Consider the following 21,634-nt stretch of genomic DNA (forward strand, 5'->3'; position numbering starts at 1 on the left):
TGACTGGACAGAAACAATTGGATACAATCTATAATCTCTTTTCTAGCCCTAACTGGAGATCCTGTGAACTGAACCTGGGACCTTCCGCATGCAAAGCAGATGATCTACCACTGAGTTACAACGCCAGATGTGCTGCACAACTGACATATGCCCCCTGCTCTAGTAGGCCTCATCTTACAGAGGTCTCCTCAATATCTCTTAGCAGTGAGAATCAAACTCACATCTGCGGTTTCCCATTGCAGTTCTGTTCCATTGAGGTACCATTTCAATGGTACAACCACCCTCTTTCCCTAAGGTTTGAAAGCGTCTAATTTTTTGTACAAATATTTACTAGATCCATGCAACAGCCCATTGTGTAAAAAAAACATTTAAACAAGAGCTTTATAGGTATTTAAAGATTTTTTTCTACCCAAAATTTTGTTGCTTGAAATGTTCATAGTAATTCTTGGCAAATAAGACTGCTAAGTTTCCATTAACTTTAAAACACACAAGATAATTCACACATGTTAATAATAGCAATGTAACACTTTTTATATAAGTAAGATCTAGTTTTGTGGAAAGTCATGCATTTTTAAATGGGCATAATAGCTTTTAGCATAGTAAGACTGAAAAATATAAAACAGTCATACTCACTGATAAAGTATTCTCTCCAGTCACAAATAGATCTGAGTCATGTGCATCAACCTCAGCAGTTACAGATAACTGTACCATCTGGAAGGCTGACTGCAACAGAATAATAATAATAATAATAATAATAATAATAATAATAATAATTTCTTACCCGCCTCTCCACTTGGATCGAGGCGGGGAACAGTGAATATAAAACACATGAAAACTGATTAAAAACATAGTATACATGATTAAAACATCCTTGAAACATCCTAAAAACATTCTAAAATATAGCATATTTAAATTATATATATGATTTTCTTCAACTGTATAGAATTATTTAGGGCTTTCAGTCCATCTAAAGAGACCCCACAGTATTTAGAGAAAAGAAGGGTAACCTACTTGCTCACTTGACAGTCTTTCAGGCCTTTTTATGATGGGTCATTGTGCTAATTATTCCATTTTATGTTGCAATCCTAAGGGCTTTTAACTAGGGGATAAGTCCATTGGGTACAATGGAACTTTGCCTTTACTATGTTATGCAAAATAACACAAGAGAAGGAATTTATTTTATTTTATTAGTATTTTGTTTAATAAATATAAAGTATACAATATCCACAGTCTGGTAACTCATTAAAACACAGATATTACTTACAGCTGCAAATGTCCCATTCCAGATTCTGGTAGAAACATTAACATAATACTCGGCTTTCAATGCAATATCCTTTAACTTGCACGTAATTGTATCACATTTGGCATTCTTGCAGTTCTTCCAGATAAGAGGAAAAATATGGTAATATAGCATTACTAGTTAATATTAATACTTTAAAATATGGCAGCAGAGCAATTCACATCTTTTGTTCTATTTTAGGCATTCACTGATTGCCAATTAGGGTGCAATCCTATGCATGTTTTGACAGAAAAAAGCCCCACAACTCCCAGCATGTCCCAGCCATCATGCTGGGAGTTGTAAGGCTTTTTTTTCAGCCTAAACATGAATAGGATTGCAGCATAAACGCCCTTTAAACAGTTGCATATAGATCTGTACAGCAGCAAACCAGGGTTGCCACAACGGATAGGGAGCCACTGGCAATCCTGTTCGTTTTATTCCACCTTTGCATTTTTAAGTGTGCACGTAAATCTTAGATCGACACCTAAAAATGTAATACCCAAAGTCAACCAACAGCGAACAATTTGAAAAAATAGGCTTACAATCACATTTTTGTATCACCTAAATAGACTACGGAAACAAAGGAGAAAGGCAAGGCAACCGATCACATATTCAGTTCACCAGTATGTGGTGAGTCAAGATTTTGGCACTTTAGAAGGGCTATTCTTTCCTCCCTGGAGACAGAAAATTTGAACTGTGCTAGTCTGTGCTGTCACAGGCTTTACAAACACACTTTCAGGGTAGAATCTATAATAGCCAAATTGTAGGTGATTTCATCTCTATCGTTCAAAGTCGCCCATGAGAGACTACTAGCACCCTTCCAACTTTGACAAATGGTCATCTTCAGTACTTTGTTGCTCTTAAATCTGACAGTTCCAGACACGGCTGGTGTGAGGGTAGGCATGGCTGAAGACCTGACAAGGGCCCACTGACAAAAGCCCCCTGGACTTGCTTCTCCTCTTCACCTCTGCAGCCTTCTTGTTCACCTGCTTCTTGCTCTGGCCTAGACAACAGAGGTGGTGGGAAGTAGGAGCACCAGATGCCACTGCCAAGTTGCTCCCTGTCTCCCTGTCTGTTAAGCAACCAATGAGGAGCAATAGCAGCTTTTGACAATGGCAGTGAGAAGGGAGTCTCACTGAGGGAGGGGCCCCATTGAGGGTATCTTGCCCAAGTGCCCTCAAAAACCTGGAACCGGCACTGATTCCAGGTTAAAACACCGAGGCAGTGTTTTAAGACAAAGGTGTCAGAAGTTGGGCTGTTTCCAGGATCCCTCTGCTTGATTTTGGGGGTCCCCACTCCCCCACAGCTCCTCCCATTTAGCAGGGTCCCCTGACTCCATGTGTAGCATTTTGAGGGGGCTGGAGGGGCTGCTGTGGGAATGAAGGGTGAGGAAATCCACTTCCACCAGCAGAGTTTATCTGGCTTAAATCTGGATCCAATCCTGTGCACTGTCAGTATAGCCCCTCAATTGGACTATGAAGTGGTAAATCATCCATTGTTCATAAATAATAATGTATGAACCAATATTATTAGCTCACCAGGTCTTTCAACTCACCAGTTCTTTCACCGTTTTGAAGTTTTCCTTCCTAAATGACACCGCATAGCTTTGTTGTCCTATTTTATAGGGGTTGATCATTGCATCACAGCTGATATCACCGCCCTGGAAAGAGCATGCAAATCCATACATAAAGGAACACGTGGATGCCCAATTGATGATCTAATGCCCACTGTTGTTACCCTATGGAATGGCCTCACTGTGTGTGACAAACATGAAAAACACTGGGGTGTGTATATAAATTTGGTATTAAAAAGCATTAGAGGAGAAAAACTATAGCAGCAGACTAACAACCAATTTTCCTGGACTAACAAAACTGATAGTTTTGCACAAATAGGATAGTATAGGGAGGAACTGGGCTGGATTCTGCAGTGATTATTGATTAAAAGCACAGCTTGAGGGGGAAGCATGGCTAGGATCCATTGTAGGCCAAGTTTCTTGCAAATTCCCTGCACTTTTCTTGTAAGTTAAAGTGGCTAAAGAGCTACCACCACCTTTATTCCCTCCACCCCTCACTTCACGCTTTAGTCACTACAACCAGAGTAGAAATTTACTCTGAGGGTACTTCCCGATTAGGCTTTAGTCACGCAATCGTCCTGCCTCATTCACGGAATTTTACTGAGGATCCAGACAACATTGTCTTCAACCTGTAACCCTCCTGCATTTGCTCATATTGGTTTGCGTTCATGTCACCCTCAGTTTTGTGCTACAATTCGTAATTAAAATAGACCAAGGCTTCACCTGACTGGCGTGCACTGCAGTCACATACATCAATGGATTGTTTCCTGCAGTGTGCTTTGGAATATGGATTTTTAAAGATGCCATCTTTACTGGCATACTTCCTCCTGTGACCTGAAAAACAAACAATTATCTGGATAAGCACTGTGGAAATCATACCAATATGCAATGGCTTATGTTGCAAGATTTGTTTTCTAACAATAAGGAACTCATGGAGATCACAATGGCTTATGTTGCAAGATTTGTTTTCTAACAATAAGGAAGTGCATGTTTGTAAAAAATTTATAGATTTAACATCACATATAAATTGTATGTGCTTATGAACCAGGCTTAGAATTGTTCAAATCCTGTGCAACAACAAACACAGCACAGTACAAAATATGGACTCTAGGGCCAAATCTACACCAAGCAGGATATGACACTTTGAAAACGGTTTGAAATCTGTATATAGAGTGTGTCCTGGGCCCCAACAGTTGTCACTACTGTTATAACCCTTTTAAAGCAGTAGTGTAGATCCTGCCTAGAACAGAACCTGTCTTGGTAATTGCTTTAACTTTCCTTTCAAAGTATGCAAGATTCCAGTCCTCAATGTTATTGAGTGAGATGAATCAGGATCGCTGGAAAAGGGGGAGAAGAGAAGCTTTTCCACTCCCTCCCAGCAAGGAAAAAGGATCATGGGTATGCGTGGGGGGTGCAGCCCCCAAATCCCTAAGCCACATCCCATGCAGTCCTTGGAGACGAAAAGGTTGCATTCCCCTGTTTTAGAACTTTAGAAATTCTTCTGTATTTATAAGATAGTGAAAAGGTTTACTAACCGTAACAGAAAAATTGAATGCAGGTCCAATTTCATCAAAATTGTTCACCATGGAAGGAACATTACGATCAGAATACACTTCATATGAGTTCATCCAGGTAATACTGAGCAGAAATAGATAATATATACACACTTGAAAACAATCTTAAGTGGTTTTATGTATTAAATCAGAGAGACAGTGTTCAGAAGTATATTTGGAGGAGAATTACATAGGTTTATTTTTTATTTACAGTAGTATTATAGTGATCATCCAAGATGTGGCAAATGTAATTCACATATTAATGTTGACAATTCCAAATGAACCGTGTGAATGCCCAAAGATAAAGACAAATTACCCACTTTTCAGATATTTACAGATGTGTGCTAGCAGTCACGTTTAGGTTACTTGTTAACACTTATTGCAGTTTGTCTGAGTTTTAGATATTCACAAAAAATCTCTGGGAATACCAGCATTTCTATGGGAGCATTAACAAGTAGCCTAAAGAGAAAGGAAACCCCAGATAATGAGTGAGCAGGGGGAAAAAAGCCAAAGGCAAGGGGTGGAACCAGGAGTTGTGTTCTGAAAGGGTTTATTATCACACATAGAACACCAGCGCTCAGGAGATAAGTGATTTTATATTGTTATAAGAATTGCCTTGATGAAGGACTGGATTTAGTCTGAAACAATAATAAATCCTTTCAGAACACAACTCCTGGTTCCACCCCTTGCCTTTGGCTTTTTTTTCTGCTCAGCGTTAACAAGTCAGGCATTTGCTGTATCAAAAGCATAATAAAAATGTCCACATTTCTTTTACTTCTTTGTGTCTCTATCTCTCTTCCTGAAACATTAGAATAACAGGTGTGTGGACAGTGGCCAAGGCTTTTGCTTCAGCCGATGAGCTAAGCATCAATCCCAAAAGTTGGCCATTCCTGTTAAACACCAATTGAACTACCATAATCGTGGTCGACTAATGTACTTACCTTTTTAAGTAAAGTTCTGGATCATAACGAAGTGGAATAGTTAGATTGACTTGATTGTTTGTATCATCCTCTTCATTACTTGCACTATATATAAAATAAATAAATAAATAAATAAAGAATTGCACATTTTTAAAAGAAATAACTGCATTTATAAACACAGCCAGATACTATCTCATGTGTGGGAGCATTTTTGGGGTGGATGAGGGCAAGCAAGCTTAAACCTGATCTGTACATGGGTGTTAGGGGTTGAAAAATCTGCTTATCTGGATAGCAGTATACACCTGTTTGTGAATAAGGTTGCACTCCCCCTAAGGTGCCAGGTACACAGCTTGGGAGTGTTGCTCCTGGATTCTATGGAAGCACAGCTGTCACTAATAGCCAACACTGCTTTTTATCAGCTGTAACCATATCTAGAGAAAGTGGATGTTGTTTCATCAACACATGGCTTGGTTACCTTGAGGCTAGATTACTATAACATGTAATTGCCCTTAAAGATCATCCAGAAGCTGCAACTGATGCATAATGCAACAGCAGAAAGACTTGCAAGAGCTAGGCCTTCTGATCATATAACACCTGTTCTGTGCCAGTTACACTGGCTGCTTACCTATTTTCAGGTCCAATTTAAGGTACTGGTTTTAGCCTTTACAGCCATAGAGAGCTTGGAACCAGCTTATATGAAGAGCATCAACCAAACTGAGCCTTTTGATCTATTTCTGAGGCCATGATCTCTGGTCCTTTGGCAAGAGCTATTAGGCTGATGAATAGTAGAGACATAGTCTTTTCAGTGGTGGTCCCATCACTGTGAAATTCCCTTTTCAAGGAGATATAAGCAGTTCCCTACATATTGGTCTTTAGGAGAACCCTAAAGACTTTTATTCTGGTCAGCTTTTGAATAATCTCATGGTTAATTTTGTAAACATTTTATCTGCTATATTTATTTCATTGTTATGATATTATGTGATGGTTGGTGTTTTAAGAATGTGTAATTGGCACTGTAAGCAACCTTGTAAGAACATATATCATAGAGGGCAGGGTATAAAATCTATTAAATGACAATAAATAGACAATAAGTCTGCTGATCTGGATGGAAGCATACAATTGGTTCTGCTATTAGCTGCTGTGTAGAACCATGAAATGAAATATTATACTGTACCTCAAAGCTTGAAAACTTAAAACTGCCAGATTCTGAAGACTTTTCAAATTAAAGTCAAAATTAACATCAAAAGATACCTATGCAAAATGGAGATGAAAGATGAAACTAAATCAAGCAAGGCATTATCACTAATCGTGCAAGTAATTTTAGGACATTATATTAAATATTCTAAGATATTATCCTTATGGCTGGAATAGCCTGCTTTCTCAAAGCGTCTTCAGTCTTCCCTCAAGAACCTAGTCTTCAGCACGGCCCTTTTGGATCCTCCAAAGCCTCACATTACATGCACCACCACTGTCATCTGATTCTGATTCACCCTATCCCCACTCAGCATCAATAGTCCTTCTTCTTCCTTGTCTTATCTATTTCGTGTGCACTGTTTATATTGCTTCCATTATCCAAAATACAAGGAGACTGTATACACCAGAAGATTGTTATGTGTTTGGAGTGTCAGGAAGACAACTCCGATGACTTCTAGGAGGTAGAGAGTCTGGGCACCTCCTCTTCCTTCCTTCCTTCCTTCCTTCCTAGAGATGAGTAGAACTGGATGTCTGATGGGAAGGACTGCCTCCACTTATATGAATCTACCATTTGCTTAGATCAGGGGTATTGAACCTCAGGTATGCAGGCCAAATCAGGCCTTCTTGCAGTCTCAATCCAGACCTATGGAATTCTCCAGATTGCTCCTTTTCCAACTGTTGATCATTTGGTCGTTTCCTGGCTTTTGGGAGGCTTTCCCCCTCATTCTAAAAAGTTGAAATGCCTCTCTCCCCTAAGGCACTGGAATACAGACCCCCAAGAGCTTCTCTGAAACTGGATTCTGCCCTTTCATCTCCCAAGATTTGGTGTTCTGTCTGATGTGGCTACATGAGGCAGATCCTTTTCAGTGGTGGTGCCTAAGAACCAAACTAGAGGTGACACTAGTTTCCATCAGGAATACACATAAAGCAGGGTAGGTAACCTGGTGCCCTCAAGATGTTGTGGAATACAATTTCCATATTCCCTGACTATTGGATGCGCTGACAGTGGCTATCTGGAGGATACCAGGTTGGTGACATAAAGCTTCTCAGTAGGAAACTAGGGCCATAGCTAGACCTAAGGTTTATCCCTGGATCGTCCAGGGGTCAAACCTGTTCATCTAGGTGACACACAGGGGATCCAGTGCTCAGGCAGGGGTGAATCCTGGATGATCCCAGGATAAACCTTAGGTCTAGCTGTGGCCTTGGTGTTAAAATCCTACAATCTCATGGGCAATCTCACAACTAAATAATACGTATTGCGCATTTCTCCCCCCCCCCTGCCAATGGGGGTCTTAAAGTCCCTATTAATGAAAGTGTTAATAGGGCTTGTAAGGCCCCCATTGTAAGTGCAATGGGGGGGGGAGAAATGTGTAATTTCCCCAAGGCTGGGGAAATTATGTATTTCCCCAGGGAAATTGCATATTTCCCCTCCTGTGTTAATGGGGCCTGCATTAATGGAGCAGGCTGCAGCAATGGTGGGGCGAGCACTCCCCAAGCTTGCCCACCACTAGTTGGCATGATGGGAGACCGACATGGATCAGGACTGTGCTGTAATCCTTTGTCCCTGCAGTAGACCCATTTACTCCTACTATTTGCAATGGGAGCAAAGCTCAGATGGATGTTAATTTCATTCGGCACTGAAGGAACTAGGGAGAGGTAAAGACTTGGGGTCAGGGTAAACATGTTAGTTTCATTACTGCTCTTTGTACATTAATCATCCAACATATGCAAGATGTTGTGCATCCAACAGCATCTATTGTTTTCCCCAGGGAGCATGTACATCCAGTCAACAATAATTTTTTCACAATGGAATTCACTTTGGACCACATCAGGCATAAGGTGGCCTGGGTTACTTGTCTCCACCAGCAGAGCTACAATATTCATGTCCGGGGTCAATCTTGCCGATAGCTTTAATATCTCTAATTTAAATAGGAACTCTAAGATATACCTGTTGTTTTCTTTTAAAAACAGGATAGCTGATTTGGCAGACAACGAAATGCTGGATAGCAGTCATTTGACATGAAACTTCAGTTCCATCAACCTAAAGTTAAAGAGCAGACATTTATGAGTATTAAACTGCAGGTCCAAAGCTAAGAAAGCTTACAGTATTATTTTAACATGCATGTGACATTAATGTGTCTTTCACCAGCAGCTCTTTGGGTTAAATATGAAACTTTCAACATTGGCAAAACCTTTAAATCTGCCCCATATGAATCATAAGAATGGTTTCTTAATATGCAGGGGGAAAGTGAAGGTGTTGCAATGCTGAAAACTTTTGGGGGAACACACTTGTCGCCCCTTTCCCCCACCTGCCTCTGAGAGATTGAGAAAAGTTTGGGCAGAACAAAGAGGTTTTCCCTGTGGAATGCCCTGCCTGCAGCTCTTTCTCTTTTGTCAGTGGAGTGAATGCTCCATTGTCCCTGCCAAGGGGGAAGGCCCAAGAAGATCAAGGGAGCAAGTGTGCCTCTCCACACCATTTTCCACAATGATACCTCTGTTTCTATTCTCATCCACACAGCCGTATACCCCATTATATTTCATGGAGGAAGGGGAAGAGGCTTCATCTTGGGAAACCCTCGAGGAGCGGGGAAGACACTCTTGTCCAATCTTACAATTTCTAGAGACAGCTGTGTTCATCTTTTGCAACAGAAACAACAGAGACTCATCAGATTCAGTGGACAGGGCTCAAGGAAAAGGTAATGGCAGAATAGGAAAAAAACTCTTCGTTTTTAAGGCGCCACAGGAGTCTTTGTTGTCCACTGCTGGTTCCTTGCTTTAGGTTGTGTTCTTTTCACCATTTTTCTGCCAGTGCCCTTGTTGCAAGAGCTTCCACATGAGACATTCTTGGTGGACTGCAGTCAGTGTGCGAGATCCGGAAGTGCTCTCTTACAAATAGAAGGGTTCCTTTCATTTGGGGAGGGACAAAGAAAAATGCTGGAGGAAGCAGTTTTCACCAGTTTTCCCTGCAGTCCCTATCTCCCACACGGACATCCTCCCACCAACATTTGAGCAGATTTTCAGGGGATAAAAAGGAAAATTAGAAAACCACCTTCCCCTTCCTGTAGTGGAGACAACTGATGACCAGAGTTCTGCTCATGGATAGTCTGCATCCTACCCTACACTATTTTTTTAATTCTCAGCTTTGTTGACATGTTTTATACTGCACAACCAAGTTAGCAAGTAGCATTCTTCAGGATGCAGCAGTGTTTCTGAGGCTCATGCCCTGAGGACTGGGATGCCAAGGTGCATTACATGGTGGGTGGGGTGCAAATAACTATGTTAGTCAGAGAATTCATTTTCCTTCTTTGTGGTGTTAGCAGGCTCCTTTCTGTCCTGCCAAACAATACTACTAGAGTTGGCTGCAATCCTGAACATACCTCCTAGGGAGTGAGTCCCACTGAACTTAATTCTGAGTACACATGCTTAGCCTTGTACTTCACATGACTAGATTTTATGTTAATAGAGAGCATTAAGCAGTTTTGATATTGTAGGAAATATTTTCACAATGGTGAAGACATGAGCTGGGATTCACACAAGCTTTCACAGACTTGGGTACATGTCGAAAAGAAAATCTAAAAACATCGCCAATGACAGCAGTGAAAATGGAGATAAGCATTACATGTACAGGTGAAGATGATGCAAAAAACAAGTTTTCAGAAAAAGCAATCTGAATTCTGGTGTTGTACGCATTTTCATTCTTGTTGCTCAGTTTCACACTGAATATCAATCTTTTGTTCTTACTGCTGACAATAAAGTGCGGTTTGCTGTTAGCAAGAAAAAGAAAGAACAGGAACATACTATTATTATGGTCTGTAGCTGAACTCCAGTTTACTGCAGTACATGTATTAAAAACAAAAGATGTGGACACAATCCAGCATGCAGTTAAACATGCTCAAGTCTTGCTAAAATCAGCAGATCTTAAGAATACTCAGCACGGTGGCAGTATGAAACATAATTTTTTGAAACTTCTGTATACAAAACAATGCCTTACTGTTCATATTTCTGAAGAATTCAAGAATGGTACTTGTACTCATTTTTTGTCACACTGTTGTACACTGGTATTTCATTAATGTCTTACAATACTGTGTCAATGCAATAAATTATGCCTAATGGTTGGAAGCAAAATGGTATGTGTTTCCAACCCTTATTTCTAAACATTTGCTGTACTTATTTTTCAACTAAAGGGTCCCTTATGGAATAGAACAGGGTGGGGGTGGGAAAAAAAATCTTACCCATAATTTTTCTGTTTAACCTCAAGAACAAGATCAGCAATGCAAACTTCATCTTCACCACAATCTTTAACAAATGGTATCTACAAAATACAAAGTATATCAATACCTCCCACCTCCTTTGTTTAAGTAAAGGAGCTCTATATCACTTACTATAGCAATCAAATGGCTGATATTGGGGGAAATCGAACTTAGAGTAGGCCCATTGAAATGAATGGGCCATAAATTAGTCATGACTAACCTAACTTCCATTCATTTCAATGGGTCTACTCTAAGTAGGTCTTATATTGGATTTTACCTATTGGTTCTTAAATGCAGAACAAGTACATATGTGGGCCTCAGTAAAATCTATTATAAACAAATGTGCACCATGATAACCCAAGTTCTCCACAAATAATAGTGAAATTCTTTTATCTGTACAAATCACAGTAAGAAAAGGTGATTACTTTTTGAGACTTCATCTGGAATTGCCCACATGCTTTCAATTGTCTCATAATCTTAAATGGAAGCTGAAACTCTCAGGGCTAGTGAAGTGCAAGCTCCTCTTTGGAATGACTTAGAAATACCCCCTGTCCCCTGCAAATTGGAAAATAGGTCAGCTCATTTCTTAGCCAATCTGAATTTCTTAATGAAATCAAGGGAGTTATTAACATCTCTATTGATTTCAATAGGGAGATTTAAAGAGTCCTGAAAATTGCTGCATGGTGGGCAAGCAGCAACCTACCACTGAAGATCATTTTTATCCAAGGATCTTCAGTGGTGGGTTGCTATTCTTCCAACTACTAACCTTTTTAGGATTACCTGAGTGGATGGGAGGTAAATCAGGAAGTATTCCCTAGCTTGCTTTGTAATTCAAGCCTGAGAATAATTTGCAATGTTTGCTTCTCAGAGGTTCATCAGATGAGCATTTTAGCGCACGCTCACTACTGCCCACTTACAGATGTACACACATCCTTCAGACGTCATCATCCACCACCTGCACGCCTCCAGCTATTCTGCTCTTTTTTCCATAGCAAAATAGACCCCTTTTATTCCTAGTTTTAAAAAATAATAATGGAATGTGCTGCGATCTCCTGCTATGTGCAGGAAAAGCAGCCCAATAAAAACAGCCTCTGAATGGGCCACATGGCCTCTGTTTACTTCCTCTTTCCCCTCCGGGAAGAATAAGGAAAAGCATAGAAGTGACGGGAAGGAAGCGTGCTTTCCCCCTGCATGATGAAGCTCCCAACTTGAGTCCCTAAAGCTTGCTTCAGAGCTCCACGAACGTTACCAGCATCTCTGCTCTGCAAGCCCACTTTGGTCCTCATTACTAAATTCTACACTTCTTTGATTTATTAATGGATCTGAGGTGTCCATCAAACCTCTGCCACCAAAGCAATGCCCCTGCAGCAGCATAACAGCTGTTTTCTGTTTATAGTGGCACTTGTACTGATCATGTGCTGCCTTATTGTTGACACAGCAAGAGGAATGTGTGTTAATATACTTACACTGTAAGTAACAGATGCAGGAGAAGTTTTATCAAGAACAGGACTTGAATTAGGATTCTTGAGCCTAATATCAACGCGGACGCTAAGCGAGTCAACAGCATCAGAGGGCTCCTATAAACACACACATATGCACACAAACCATCAACTATTTAGTTCATGCTTCCCATTAAAATATAAATCACAACTAGCAGAGTGTACCTGTTATCCAATGACCCAAGTCATTTGATACTCTCATAATTAACATTGAAGGATTGCTTGTTGCTGAACATTGCCTGCTGCTGAACATTTTGATAGGCTAGCCTTGCAAGTAAGTACACACACCTGCAAAAAAAAAAAAGGACTAACCTTCCTGCTTGTACTTTCCTGCCTGACATCCAATATTCCTGGGCAGAGTGTTGAGTGACTGAATGCAAAGCTTTACTAGGTCTGCCCAAAAGAATGCCTGCTCCCAGAACCCGTCCACTTTGCATCAGATGGCCTTCTCTGGGTGGCATCTTCTGCAGGAGGTGAGGCAGTTGGTAAATGGAGACAGGGGGCATTTCTAGATGGGGCAATATCCCGGTGATCATGAGATTGTCACCCTCCACCCCCCTCGTCTAGACATGCCCAGGAACTTCTTGGTGGGGACATCCCGGTTATGGAACATCCTCCCCGATGCCCTTGGGTAGCACCTAATTTACTAGTGTCTAGGTATCAGGTAAAGACTTTTAATGTACGACTGATTTTATTCTTTGTTTTTTTAACGGACCCCAGAACTGTTATTTAAATGGATACTGTTGTTTTTATATTGTTGTTTTTATGTTTTTGATGGTTTTAAATTTTGTATATTTTTAATGTTCACTGTTTTTAACTTTTGTAAACCAGCCAGAGAGCTTCAGCTATGGGGTGGTATATAGATGTAATAAATAAATAAATAAATAAATAAATAAATTTAGGCATTTATTGAAAATCTATCTTTTTGCTTTAGCTTTTCCCAAACTATGATCTATCTTTGTACCAATCTCATGATATGTGTGTGTGATTTTTGTTTATTTATTTTGTAAACCACTTTGAGATTTGTTTCAAATGAGAAGCAGTATATACATATTGCTAATACATAATAAAATATTTACTGCTGTTTATATTACTGCTTAATACAATTTTATTATTTTAACATTTTACTATTTTAATTGAGTAATTGTTGATTTTTACATCCATGGATGCTTTTCCTGGAATGCAGGATAGAAATATTTTAGGCAAGCATAATGTTAAAGTTCAGGAAATGACTGGCAGATCTACTATGATGTTTACTTGTTACATCAAAGTTAAGTTCTTGTTTTAGAAAGAGAAAGGTCATTTTAGGCTTATGGCTAAAAGAGCCGATGAAGTGGTAAAGCTATGACTGGACTAAAACATTTCAGATTGCATTTGGGGATTCTCATTATAGAACGATCCTCCAATACAATAAAATAAAATAAAAATCACTGTACAAAGAAAACTACATAGATAGCTGGGAAAAGGGTTCCTAGCATAACCTCCTTTCTTACATGCCTGTTTTCTGGAAGCACTCCATTTTGTGAACTCCACTCCCTCCTGCCGTTGTACAGCCCAATCACAAGTTTGCCCAGTGGAGGCTGGTGGCTCCAATGTCAGTGGGGTGGTGATTCCACTCCAGGTTTTAGTAAGAACCAGACAGAACTCTAAAGCAGCTCTCCAAGGTGCTTCACATGCTCTGCGCCTTAGACAGCTCCTTGAGAGTTCTGACTGAAACCTGGAGGGAATTCAGGTTAAAACTTTTTTGTCCCAGCAGGCCTTTGGAGAATAATCTGGCCCTCCATCTATGTTAATGTCTTAGAATTTTGTTGTGTATTTTAAACGTTTATGGTTTTGTCCCCCCCCCCCCATGTATGTTTTAAACTTTGTAAGGCTGCCTTGAGGCCCAGCATTGAGCAAAAGGTGGGATACAAATAAATATAATAATAATAATAATAATAATAAAAATAATAATAATAATAATAATAATAATTCACTCCCCCACTGACATTGGAGCCACCAGCCTCCACTGAGTTAACCACCTTATCTAGTTTGCAAGAACCAAACCACAGGCATACATTTCTACTTGGAAGGAAAAAGGAAGGAACCTCTCGTGCAAGCACTGAGTCATTACTGGCTCTTGGAGGGACGCCAGCTTTCGCTGATGTTTTCTTGGCAGGACTTATAGCGGGGTGGTTTGCCGTTGCCTTCCCCGGCCGTTATTATCTTTCCCCCAGCTAATTGGGTAGTCATTTTACCGACCTCGAGAGAATGGAAGGCTGAGTTGACCCGAGCCGTTTCGGCTGCAGAAACTGCTGCTTTACCGCTCTGCGCCACACAAGGCTCCTCATTTCTACTTACATGCATAATATTTGGAATTGTTGGTTAATGTTTACCTGGACGTTAAAAGCATGCTCCGTACAGTTCTCCATGGAGTACACTCTGATATTATTCTGTAGATACCTCTCATTGTTTTCTTTAAATAACCCTCTAGAGGTCACTCGAGAGGACAAGAGATCAGCATCCAATGTAAGGTTGTATCTTATATCTAAACGGGGGGAAAAGTACAAATTTTACAAGAGTTGTAGTCTTACAGGTCTGAGAAATCTATGGGAAGTCATGGGGTAGCTTTAGACTGCAAGTCTATGGATGCTTAGCTGGGAGTAAACCCAATGCAACAGAACAGGACTAACTTCCAAATAAGCATGCCGTGGAATTCCCCAAATGCAAACAATTAATTTGCTTGGGATTGTCCCAACCTTACAAATCCTATGAATGAATAGGAGAATGTTAAAGAGTAACAGTGGTCAAACAATGGAGCTGTTGCAGGCACAAGGACTGTAAAGCAGTCTGCATCTTCATAATTGGTCTGCAACAGCATATGCTGGCAAGGTGGAGAGAGGGGAACACGAAAAACAAGTTAAATTCACACACACACATTCTTCACTCAAAAACTGTGGGTTCTATCCAATGTTAGTCCTACTCAGCGTAGGCTCACTGAAATGAATGGGACTTAAGTTAGACTGACACTGGATATAAACCTGTATCAGTATTAGGATTTGATGAAGAACATAGAAGACAGTATGGGGGAAATAATAAAGGGAACCTACTACAGAACATAATCTGTGAGGACACTACAGAGGGAAACAAGCAGTTTTGCACTTTTGGTACAATTTTGCGGCATCACAGCCACTTAGGAGGCAGGCAAAGACTTTTTTGTTCCAGCAGGCCTTTGGCAAATAATCGGGACCTCTGTCTGTGCCAAGAACTTTTAAAACTTATTTTAAATGTTTTAATATTGGAAAGTATTTAACATATTTTTAACTTTGTATATTTCTATTTATAGGTTTTAAACATATATGTTTTAAATTTTGTGATGCTGCCTTGAAGCCCAGCATTGGACAAAAGGTGGGATATTAAAATAATAATAATAATAATAATAATAATAATAATAATAATAATAATAATAATAATAAATAATTGTAGCCCCCCAACATATATAAATATTTATTCATCTATTGCTTTGCACCCAGAGATTTTGGTGGAAGGGTGTTACATAACTAAGGGAGCAGTCCTATGGCCCTTAGACAGCTTCTGTGGTGTGTGGGGTCATAGGGTAGTTTGGACTGCCAGATCTGAAGTCAGAGACAGAGCTCTGACCTCAAGGGGAACCCAAGCTCTGACCCTTTCCACCTCACAGCCAGTGCAGAAAGAACTGCGCTGGCTGCCTCTCCAAGGGCAAGAACACAACTTCAGAGAGTGGAGAAAGGGGTCATTTCAGTGGGTGGGGTGGGGTGGGGAGGAGACTGGAGAGGCCAGGATATCAGCTATATATCAGCTGGGGCATTTTGGAGGCATTCCCCTCCAAAATGCCCCAGCTAGACAGGCAAAACAGCCTGTCTAGCGGAAATGCAGAGCAGGAAGACAGGGAAGTGAAGATCGCTTCCATCACACCTCCTGCTCTGCATGTGTTGATCGTCAACATCTGAATTTGGAGGCCTGTGATCATTGACAGCAGAAACAATAGCACCCTAAATAGCAGTAGTTATTTTCCTCCCACTATCATGGAATATCAGTGAAGTAGCACTCTCCGAAAAACAAACATAAAATACAACAGTGGAAACACTTACCTACTTGATTACTCCCATGGGTAGGTCTAAAGGTTGCGCTGAAACATACACGGAGGTCTACCTTTGTATTCTTGTTTAGCAGGCTGATCTTACTGGGTGTAGATGAGACATGTATAGATACAATTGCTATACTCTGAGACCTAAAACAGACAGAAAGATTTGCTTGCAAATACTGGCTTCAGAGTGAAACTGAGCATGCCCGACAGAACTTTGCCAGCAGCTGCTGCCATAGGCTTTCATGGGAAAGAAAAGCCTTGAACGTTTTTAAATTGCTGATCAGAATTTCAGCAAACTAATGAAAGGCACACCTCCGCAACAAGCCTGAATAAAGTACATCAGTAGTTCCCTCCCCTGCTCCTCAGAATCTGAAAGAGATATATGATATGGTGAGCTGAAACATAATAATAATATTAATAATAAACTTATTTCTTACTCGCCTCTCCATCTGGATCGAGGCGGGAAACAACAAGAAGTATAAAATACATAAAACTGAATTAAAAACATAATAGACATTATTAAAACATCCTAACATCCTAAAATTCCACTGGATAGGCCTGCCGGAATACTGTATTTCTTCGATTCTAAGACACACTCCCCCCCTCCCATATAAGCATCTCTAAAAACGGGGTGCATCTTAGAATCATGGGTGCGATTATTATTCTTAGAATCAAAGCTTTTTTTCTGTTGGTGGTACTGAAATTAGTGTGCGTCTTACAATCAATGGCGTCTTACAATCGAAGAAATACGATAGATCAGTCTTTATAGCTTTCTTAAATGCTAAGAGGCTGTTACATTGATGAGTCTCCTCTGGCAGGCCATTCTACAGTCTAGGAGCAGGAGGTCCCCAGCACAGTCTGGGAGCAGGAGGTCCCCAGCACTTTTTAGCTCACTGTATCTGTGGTGATTTATACTGGATAGGTTTGAAATTTGATGAGGATATACACCTATCAGGTAGATTATGGATGTCAGGATTCATATTGTTAGCTCTAAAGATGTCATTTTTATAAGCGGCAGAATTTTGAGGCTTATAATGGTGGAACCCTGTGTCCCTTTAATATAATAGAAAGTCTAGAATACTTTGGGAATTAGTGGTAATATGGCATAGAGGAGAAAGAGGCACTTTTTCAGAATTACTCCAACAACAACAACTTTATATATATACAACTATAACAGTCAATTGTATGTCCTGACCCATGTATGTTTGAGTACAATACTGTTTTCAGGCTCTCTTGAAACAATAGAGAGATAGTGGATTCCATATCATTCTTCAACTAAATTAACAAAATATAACAGTTCCTTTCATACTAATGTACAGCATCGCATTTTAGTTGGCTCACTGGGGCCCTGTGCGTGAGCAAGCGAGGAACACATTCGAATTTTAAAAAAAGTTCTGCCATTTCTTTAAACATCCACTACTCACCAGAGCTGAATGACTTTCCCATTAGAGCCCACAGATACATCAGTTATTCCATCACCATTTAAATCAGTACGTCCATCTATTGATCTTCCAAAATACTGGAGTTGCTGGCCAAATGCAGGGTCTGATCCTGAAATTTTCTGGAATGAGATTTATTTTACAGTGAACAGGATGGTATCGCCAAAAAAATTCACTTAGTTTTAGTTACAAATACTTTGAGGACTGCCACATACCCACATTTTTCATATTAGCAATGACGGCCACAATGTCCCCCTTTTCCTTCTGGGACGTTGTGCTGGACGCTGGGGGAGGATCATGGAAGCAGGTACTGTAAGTCCATGATCCTCCCCCCTCCCTCCCTCTACACCCTTAGGTGTAAACATGCCCAAGGTTTCATACCGCAGATTTTTAATTAATTCATCAAAATCATGCCATGCAATGACAGAGAAGGACCCAAAAGAAATACAAAATACTTGTCTACCAATGAAAACGGTTGACATAATAGGGATGGGCAAACATGCGATGCTTGAGCTTGCTGAGGTTCTTTGAATTCCTCTCCGAAGTTTGGTCCACCTTGTTTTCTGGCCTTGAATGTAAGCGCCTTTTTTCTGATCAGGAAAAATGTGCATATTTCCCATTGGGAAAAATACATCTTTTTAAATGCTCACTTTCTTCCTATAGGCTAAAACATGAAAATGCAGATTTGGGGGAGAAAGCACATACAAACTTTTCCCCATAATTCCAATGATTTGAGAACAGGAATGAATTTCTCATAAACCCCTATGAGAAAATAAGTGTGCTATGAACCTGGGCAAAGCTTTGAAAGATTCAGATCAGGGAATGAGTAACAAGTCCCTGATCAACAGTACTCTTTAACAAGTTACATACCTGGGAATACTTTGTGAGTATCGTCCTTTGATTACCATTGTAAATGTAGATAGCACCAGCATTCTGGTTTTCTAGTGGCGCTCCGACTATTACATCATTAAAACCATCCAAATCAAGATCAGAGACAGCAGTAATAGCAGACCCATACCGGGCATTTTCTGATCCTTCAGAACCCTCCAGAAGTTCTTGTTTACCCAAAATGCCCTTTGAGAAAAGAACAGGAAGAGAAGAGAACAGAACTTTACATTAATGTTCTATTCAACACGCTAGACTAAAATCCTCATATCAGAATGTAATTCTTCAAACAGCAATGGAATTTCCTAGTTTTTACCAAGAAAAAAGAAAAGGAAAAATCAGCTATGGAAATACTTATTTCCCTGACCTGACTTTTCCTGTGCCAACTATAAAGGAAGTGCCAAACGCAGCTTAGAGACAAGTAATAAAAACTTTCTCAGGAGTTATTGCTAAAAAAAAAAAAATCTCCCCATACTTCCTGCATTATCAGTTATTAATGCTATCTGCATAAAAGAGTATAATAGTTCTACCAGGCACACTGATACAGCTAGGGTTACTATGGTCTAATCAACACCAAGCAGGATATTGCACTATGAAAGTGCTATATAAAAGGCAGGAGCCACACTACTGCTTTATAGTGGTATTGAAGTGCACTGACAACTGTTGGGGCCCATTGACACATACCATATACTGCTTTCATACCGCTATATCCTTCTTGGTGTGGCTCCTGTCTTTTATATACCACTTTCATAGTGCAATATCTTGCTTGGTGTAGATGAGGCCAAAGTTTGGGCAAGCTATCCCCAACCAGATTTATTTTTTTATGTTTAAATTTATTTATTTCTTCATTGCATTTATATAAATAAATGCAATAACCAACCAAGGCAGTTTGCAAGAATTCAAAAAACAAGAATAAACAATTATAGACATAGTAAAACATTCAAAACATTAAAAGCCTTAAAAACCATAACAATTTAAAAGGCCAAATTAACAAAAAAAAAAGGATGGGGAAATTATCTGTCTAAAGGGGTCTTGTCCATCCCCGTACAGTCTACTAGTTGTGTGATGCGTGCAGTACCCTTTAAAAATGTTTAAATTCCACCAATTTAGCCATTTGGAAGGACAGAGCGTTCCCCCTTCCCCACTGATCAGCCAGTTAGTAGGATTTTCAGTATTCTGAAAGGGCTCCATGCGTGAAGCTCTAGCAACTTCACCCATATGCCTTTGGCTTGGGGCATTAAGCAAAGGCAGCTCCAAACTAAATTTAGGAATGACCTAAGTTACGGGTTGCGTCAAGAAAGGCCATAGTCCTCAATCATTCTTGAACAATAATTGTCAACTTTTCTCATTTAAACAGGAAAAAAAACCATAACCATGATATTGTATGAATTTAGCTTCCCATTTAGAGACAATGAGTCTGTTCAGACAACACGCTAAGTCATGGTTAGGCTGCTAACCCTTTTGCGGCAAATGGTTGGTGAGTGGTTAAAACCATGGTTATGGCACAGTGGCTGGGAATGTGATTTCCCCAAGGCTGTTAATAGGGCCTTTAAGCCCCCCCCCCATTGGCATAGCAGGGTGGGGGAGAACCTTGGGGAAATTGCATATTTCCCACCACTGCATTAATGGCGGCTGCCATTAACTCAGAAAGGGGAAGGGACAAAGCAGGCAGAACTACTCTTCAAAAGTAGTAATCACAGTGTTGGGATGAAAATCCACTGGGCGAGTCTGAGAGGGATGGACACAGAGTGTCTGCTGCCCTAGCAGGCTCAGATGGATTTTTGCCCCAACGCTAAATACTGGGCAGAGTCTTTTATTGGTCAGTTTATGTACTAGTTTATATTCACGCTTGAAACATCCACTAAAGACTTTGATTAAATTAAATAGTATCACCAATATCCTATTGGATCTGAACTTAGCACATGGTTTTGACTCTTGGTTTTCAAAAACATCTGGTGTTCAGCATTTGCTAGTCATACTCAAAGATCAAACACTTAGTTAAATGCCAGAGTTAAGAACTAACGACTTGGAAATTTTCACTTACCTTTCTGACAGAAAACATGTAGACTCTTCCTTCTTCTTTTTTTAAGCCATTCATGAACATTGGTGCACCAACCAATAGGACATCTGTTACTGAGTCTCCATTAATATCCACTGAACATACTACACTGCCAAAGTAGGAGCCAATCTGAAATGAGGGGATGATTTTTATTGGACAGGGCATGTAAGCACCAATTACAGCCATGCATTGTAGAACGATTTGTGCACACAGTATGCAGAAGTTTAAGCATACAAAATCCATCACTATGGCAATACAAGCAAAGGTCTACTTGTTGAAGCAGAATCCCATGAAGTTAATAAACCACACGACCAAGAACACTCAACATCATATATTTCACTCACCTGCTCTCCTCTTTGAGAATGAACAATCGTTACGTTGCCATGGTCATCAACCTCATAAACCACTACTCTGCCGGTGTAGTTGGATCGCGGAGCACCAGCAACAAAATAGATGGAGTTTTCCGTTGAGAGAACAGCCATAGAATAACCTGAAGGGCAAAGTTGTGGTTATCATTATCAAGTAATAATTATTTATTTATTTATTTATTTATTTATTACATTTTTATACTGCCCAATAGCCGAAGCTCTCTGGGTGGTTCACAAAAATTAAAAATTAAATTAATAGTACGGCTGCCCAAACAGTACATGGCAACTTACTTGCAGAGCAATCTTAGTCACTTCCCTACTTTGGCAGGGGGGTGAGATCATCTGTAGTTATGGTAGTGGAATGACCACTGCATCTGAGATATCCCCAGGGCTGCCTTCATGGCACCGAGTTGGTGTCGCCCCCCTCAGAAACCTGCGGTATTCCTCTCCCATGGCGGTGTCAGTAATCCCGGCATGAGGAGGGAGCGTGAGGTTTCTGGCAGCCATCCA

The 21,634-nt window shown here is 40.2% G+C and overlaps 1 protein-coding gene across 2 annotated transcripts in view; it reads right to left on the minus strand.

Annotated features, from left to right (window-relative positions):
- Positions 1-21,634, minus strand: part of ITGA2 (integrin subunit alpha 2) — a 74,566-nt gene that overhangs the window by 8,697 nt on the left and 44,235 nt on the right. Inside the window, exons 12-28 of one of the 2 annotated variants that reach the window (XM_063128084.1) lie at positions 21,101-21,246; positions 20,742-20,885; positions 18,683-18,886; positions 17,798-17,934; positions 16,378-16,517; positions 14,644-14,795; positions 12,236-12,346; positions 10,752-10,831; positions 10,139-10,283; positions 8,468-8,560; positions 6,500-6,576; positions 5,347-5,430; positions 4,388-4,490; positions 3,576-3,686; positions 2,835-2,939; positions 1,265-1,378; positions 634-723 (exon numbers count right to left, since the gene is read on the minus strand). In XM_063128084.1, coding sequence (XP_062984154.1) covers positions 634-723; positions 1,265-1,378; positions 2,835-2,939; positions 3,576-3,686; positions 4,388-4,490; positions 5,347-5,430; positions 6,500-6,576; positions 8,468-8,560; positions 10,139-10,283; positions 10,752-10,831; positions 12,236-12,346; positions 14,644-14,795; positions 16,378-16,517; positions 17,798-17,934; positions 18,683-18,886; positions 20,742-20,885; positions 21,101-21,246 — 2,036 coding nt within the window. The remainder of the gene's footprint in view (positions 1-633; positions 724-1,264; positions 1,379-2,834; positions 2,940-3,575; positions 3,687-4,387; positions 4,491-5,346; positions 5,431-6,499; positions 6,577-8,467; positions 8,561-10,138; positions 10,284-10,751; positions 10,832-12,235; positions 12,347-14,643; positions 14,796-16,377; positions 16,518-17,797; positions 17,935-18,682; positions 18,887-20,741; positions 20,886-21,100; positions 21,247-21,634) is intronic. The other variant, XM_063128085.1, reaches the window with a different exon arrangement.

This window comes from Elgaria multicarinata, chromosome 6 (assembly GCF_023053635.1).
Source record: "Elgaria multicarinata webbii isolate HBS135686 ecotype San Diego chromosome 6, rElgMul1.1.pri, whole genome shotgun sequence".
Classification (NCBI taxonomy): Eukaryota; Metazoa; Chordata; class Lepidosauria; order Squamata; family Anguidae; genus Elgaria; species Elgaria multicarinata.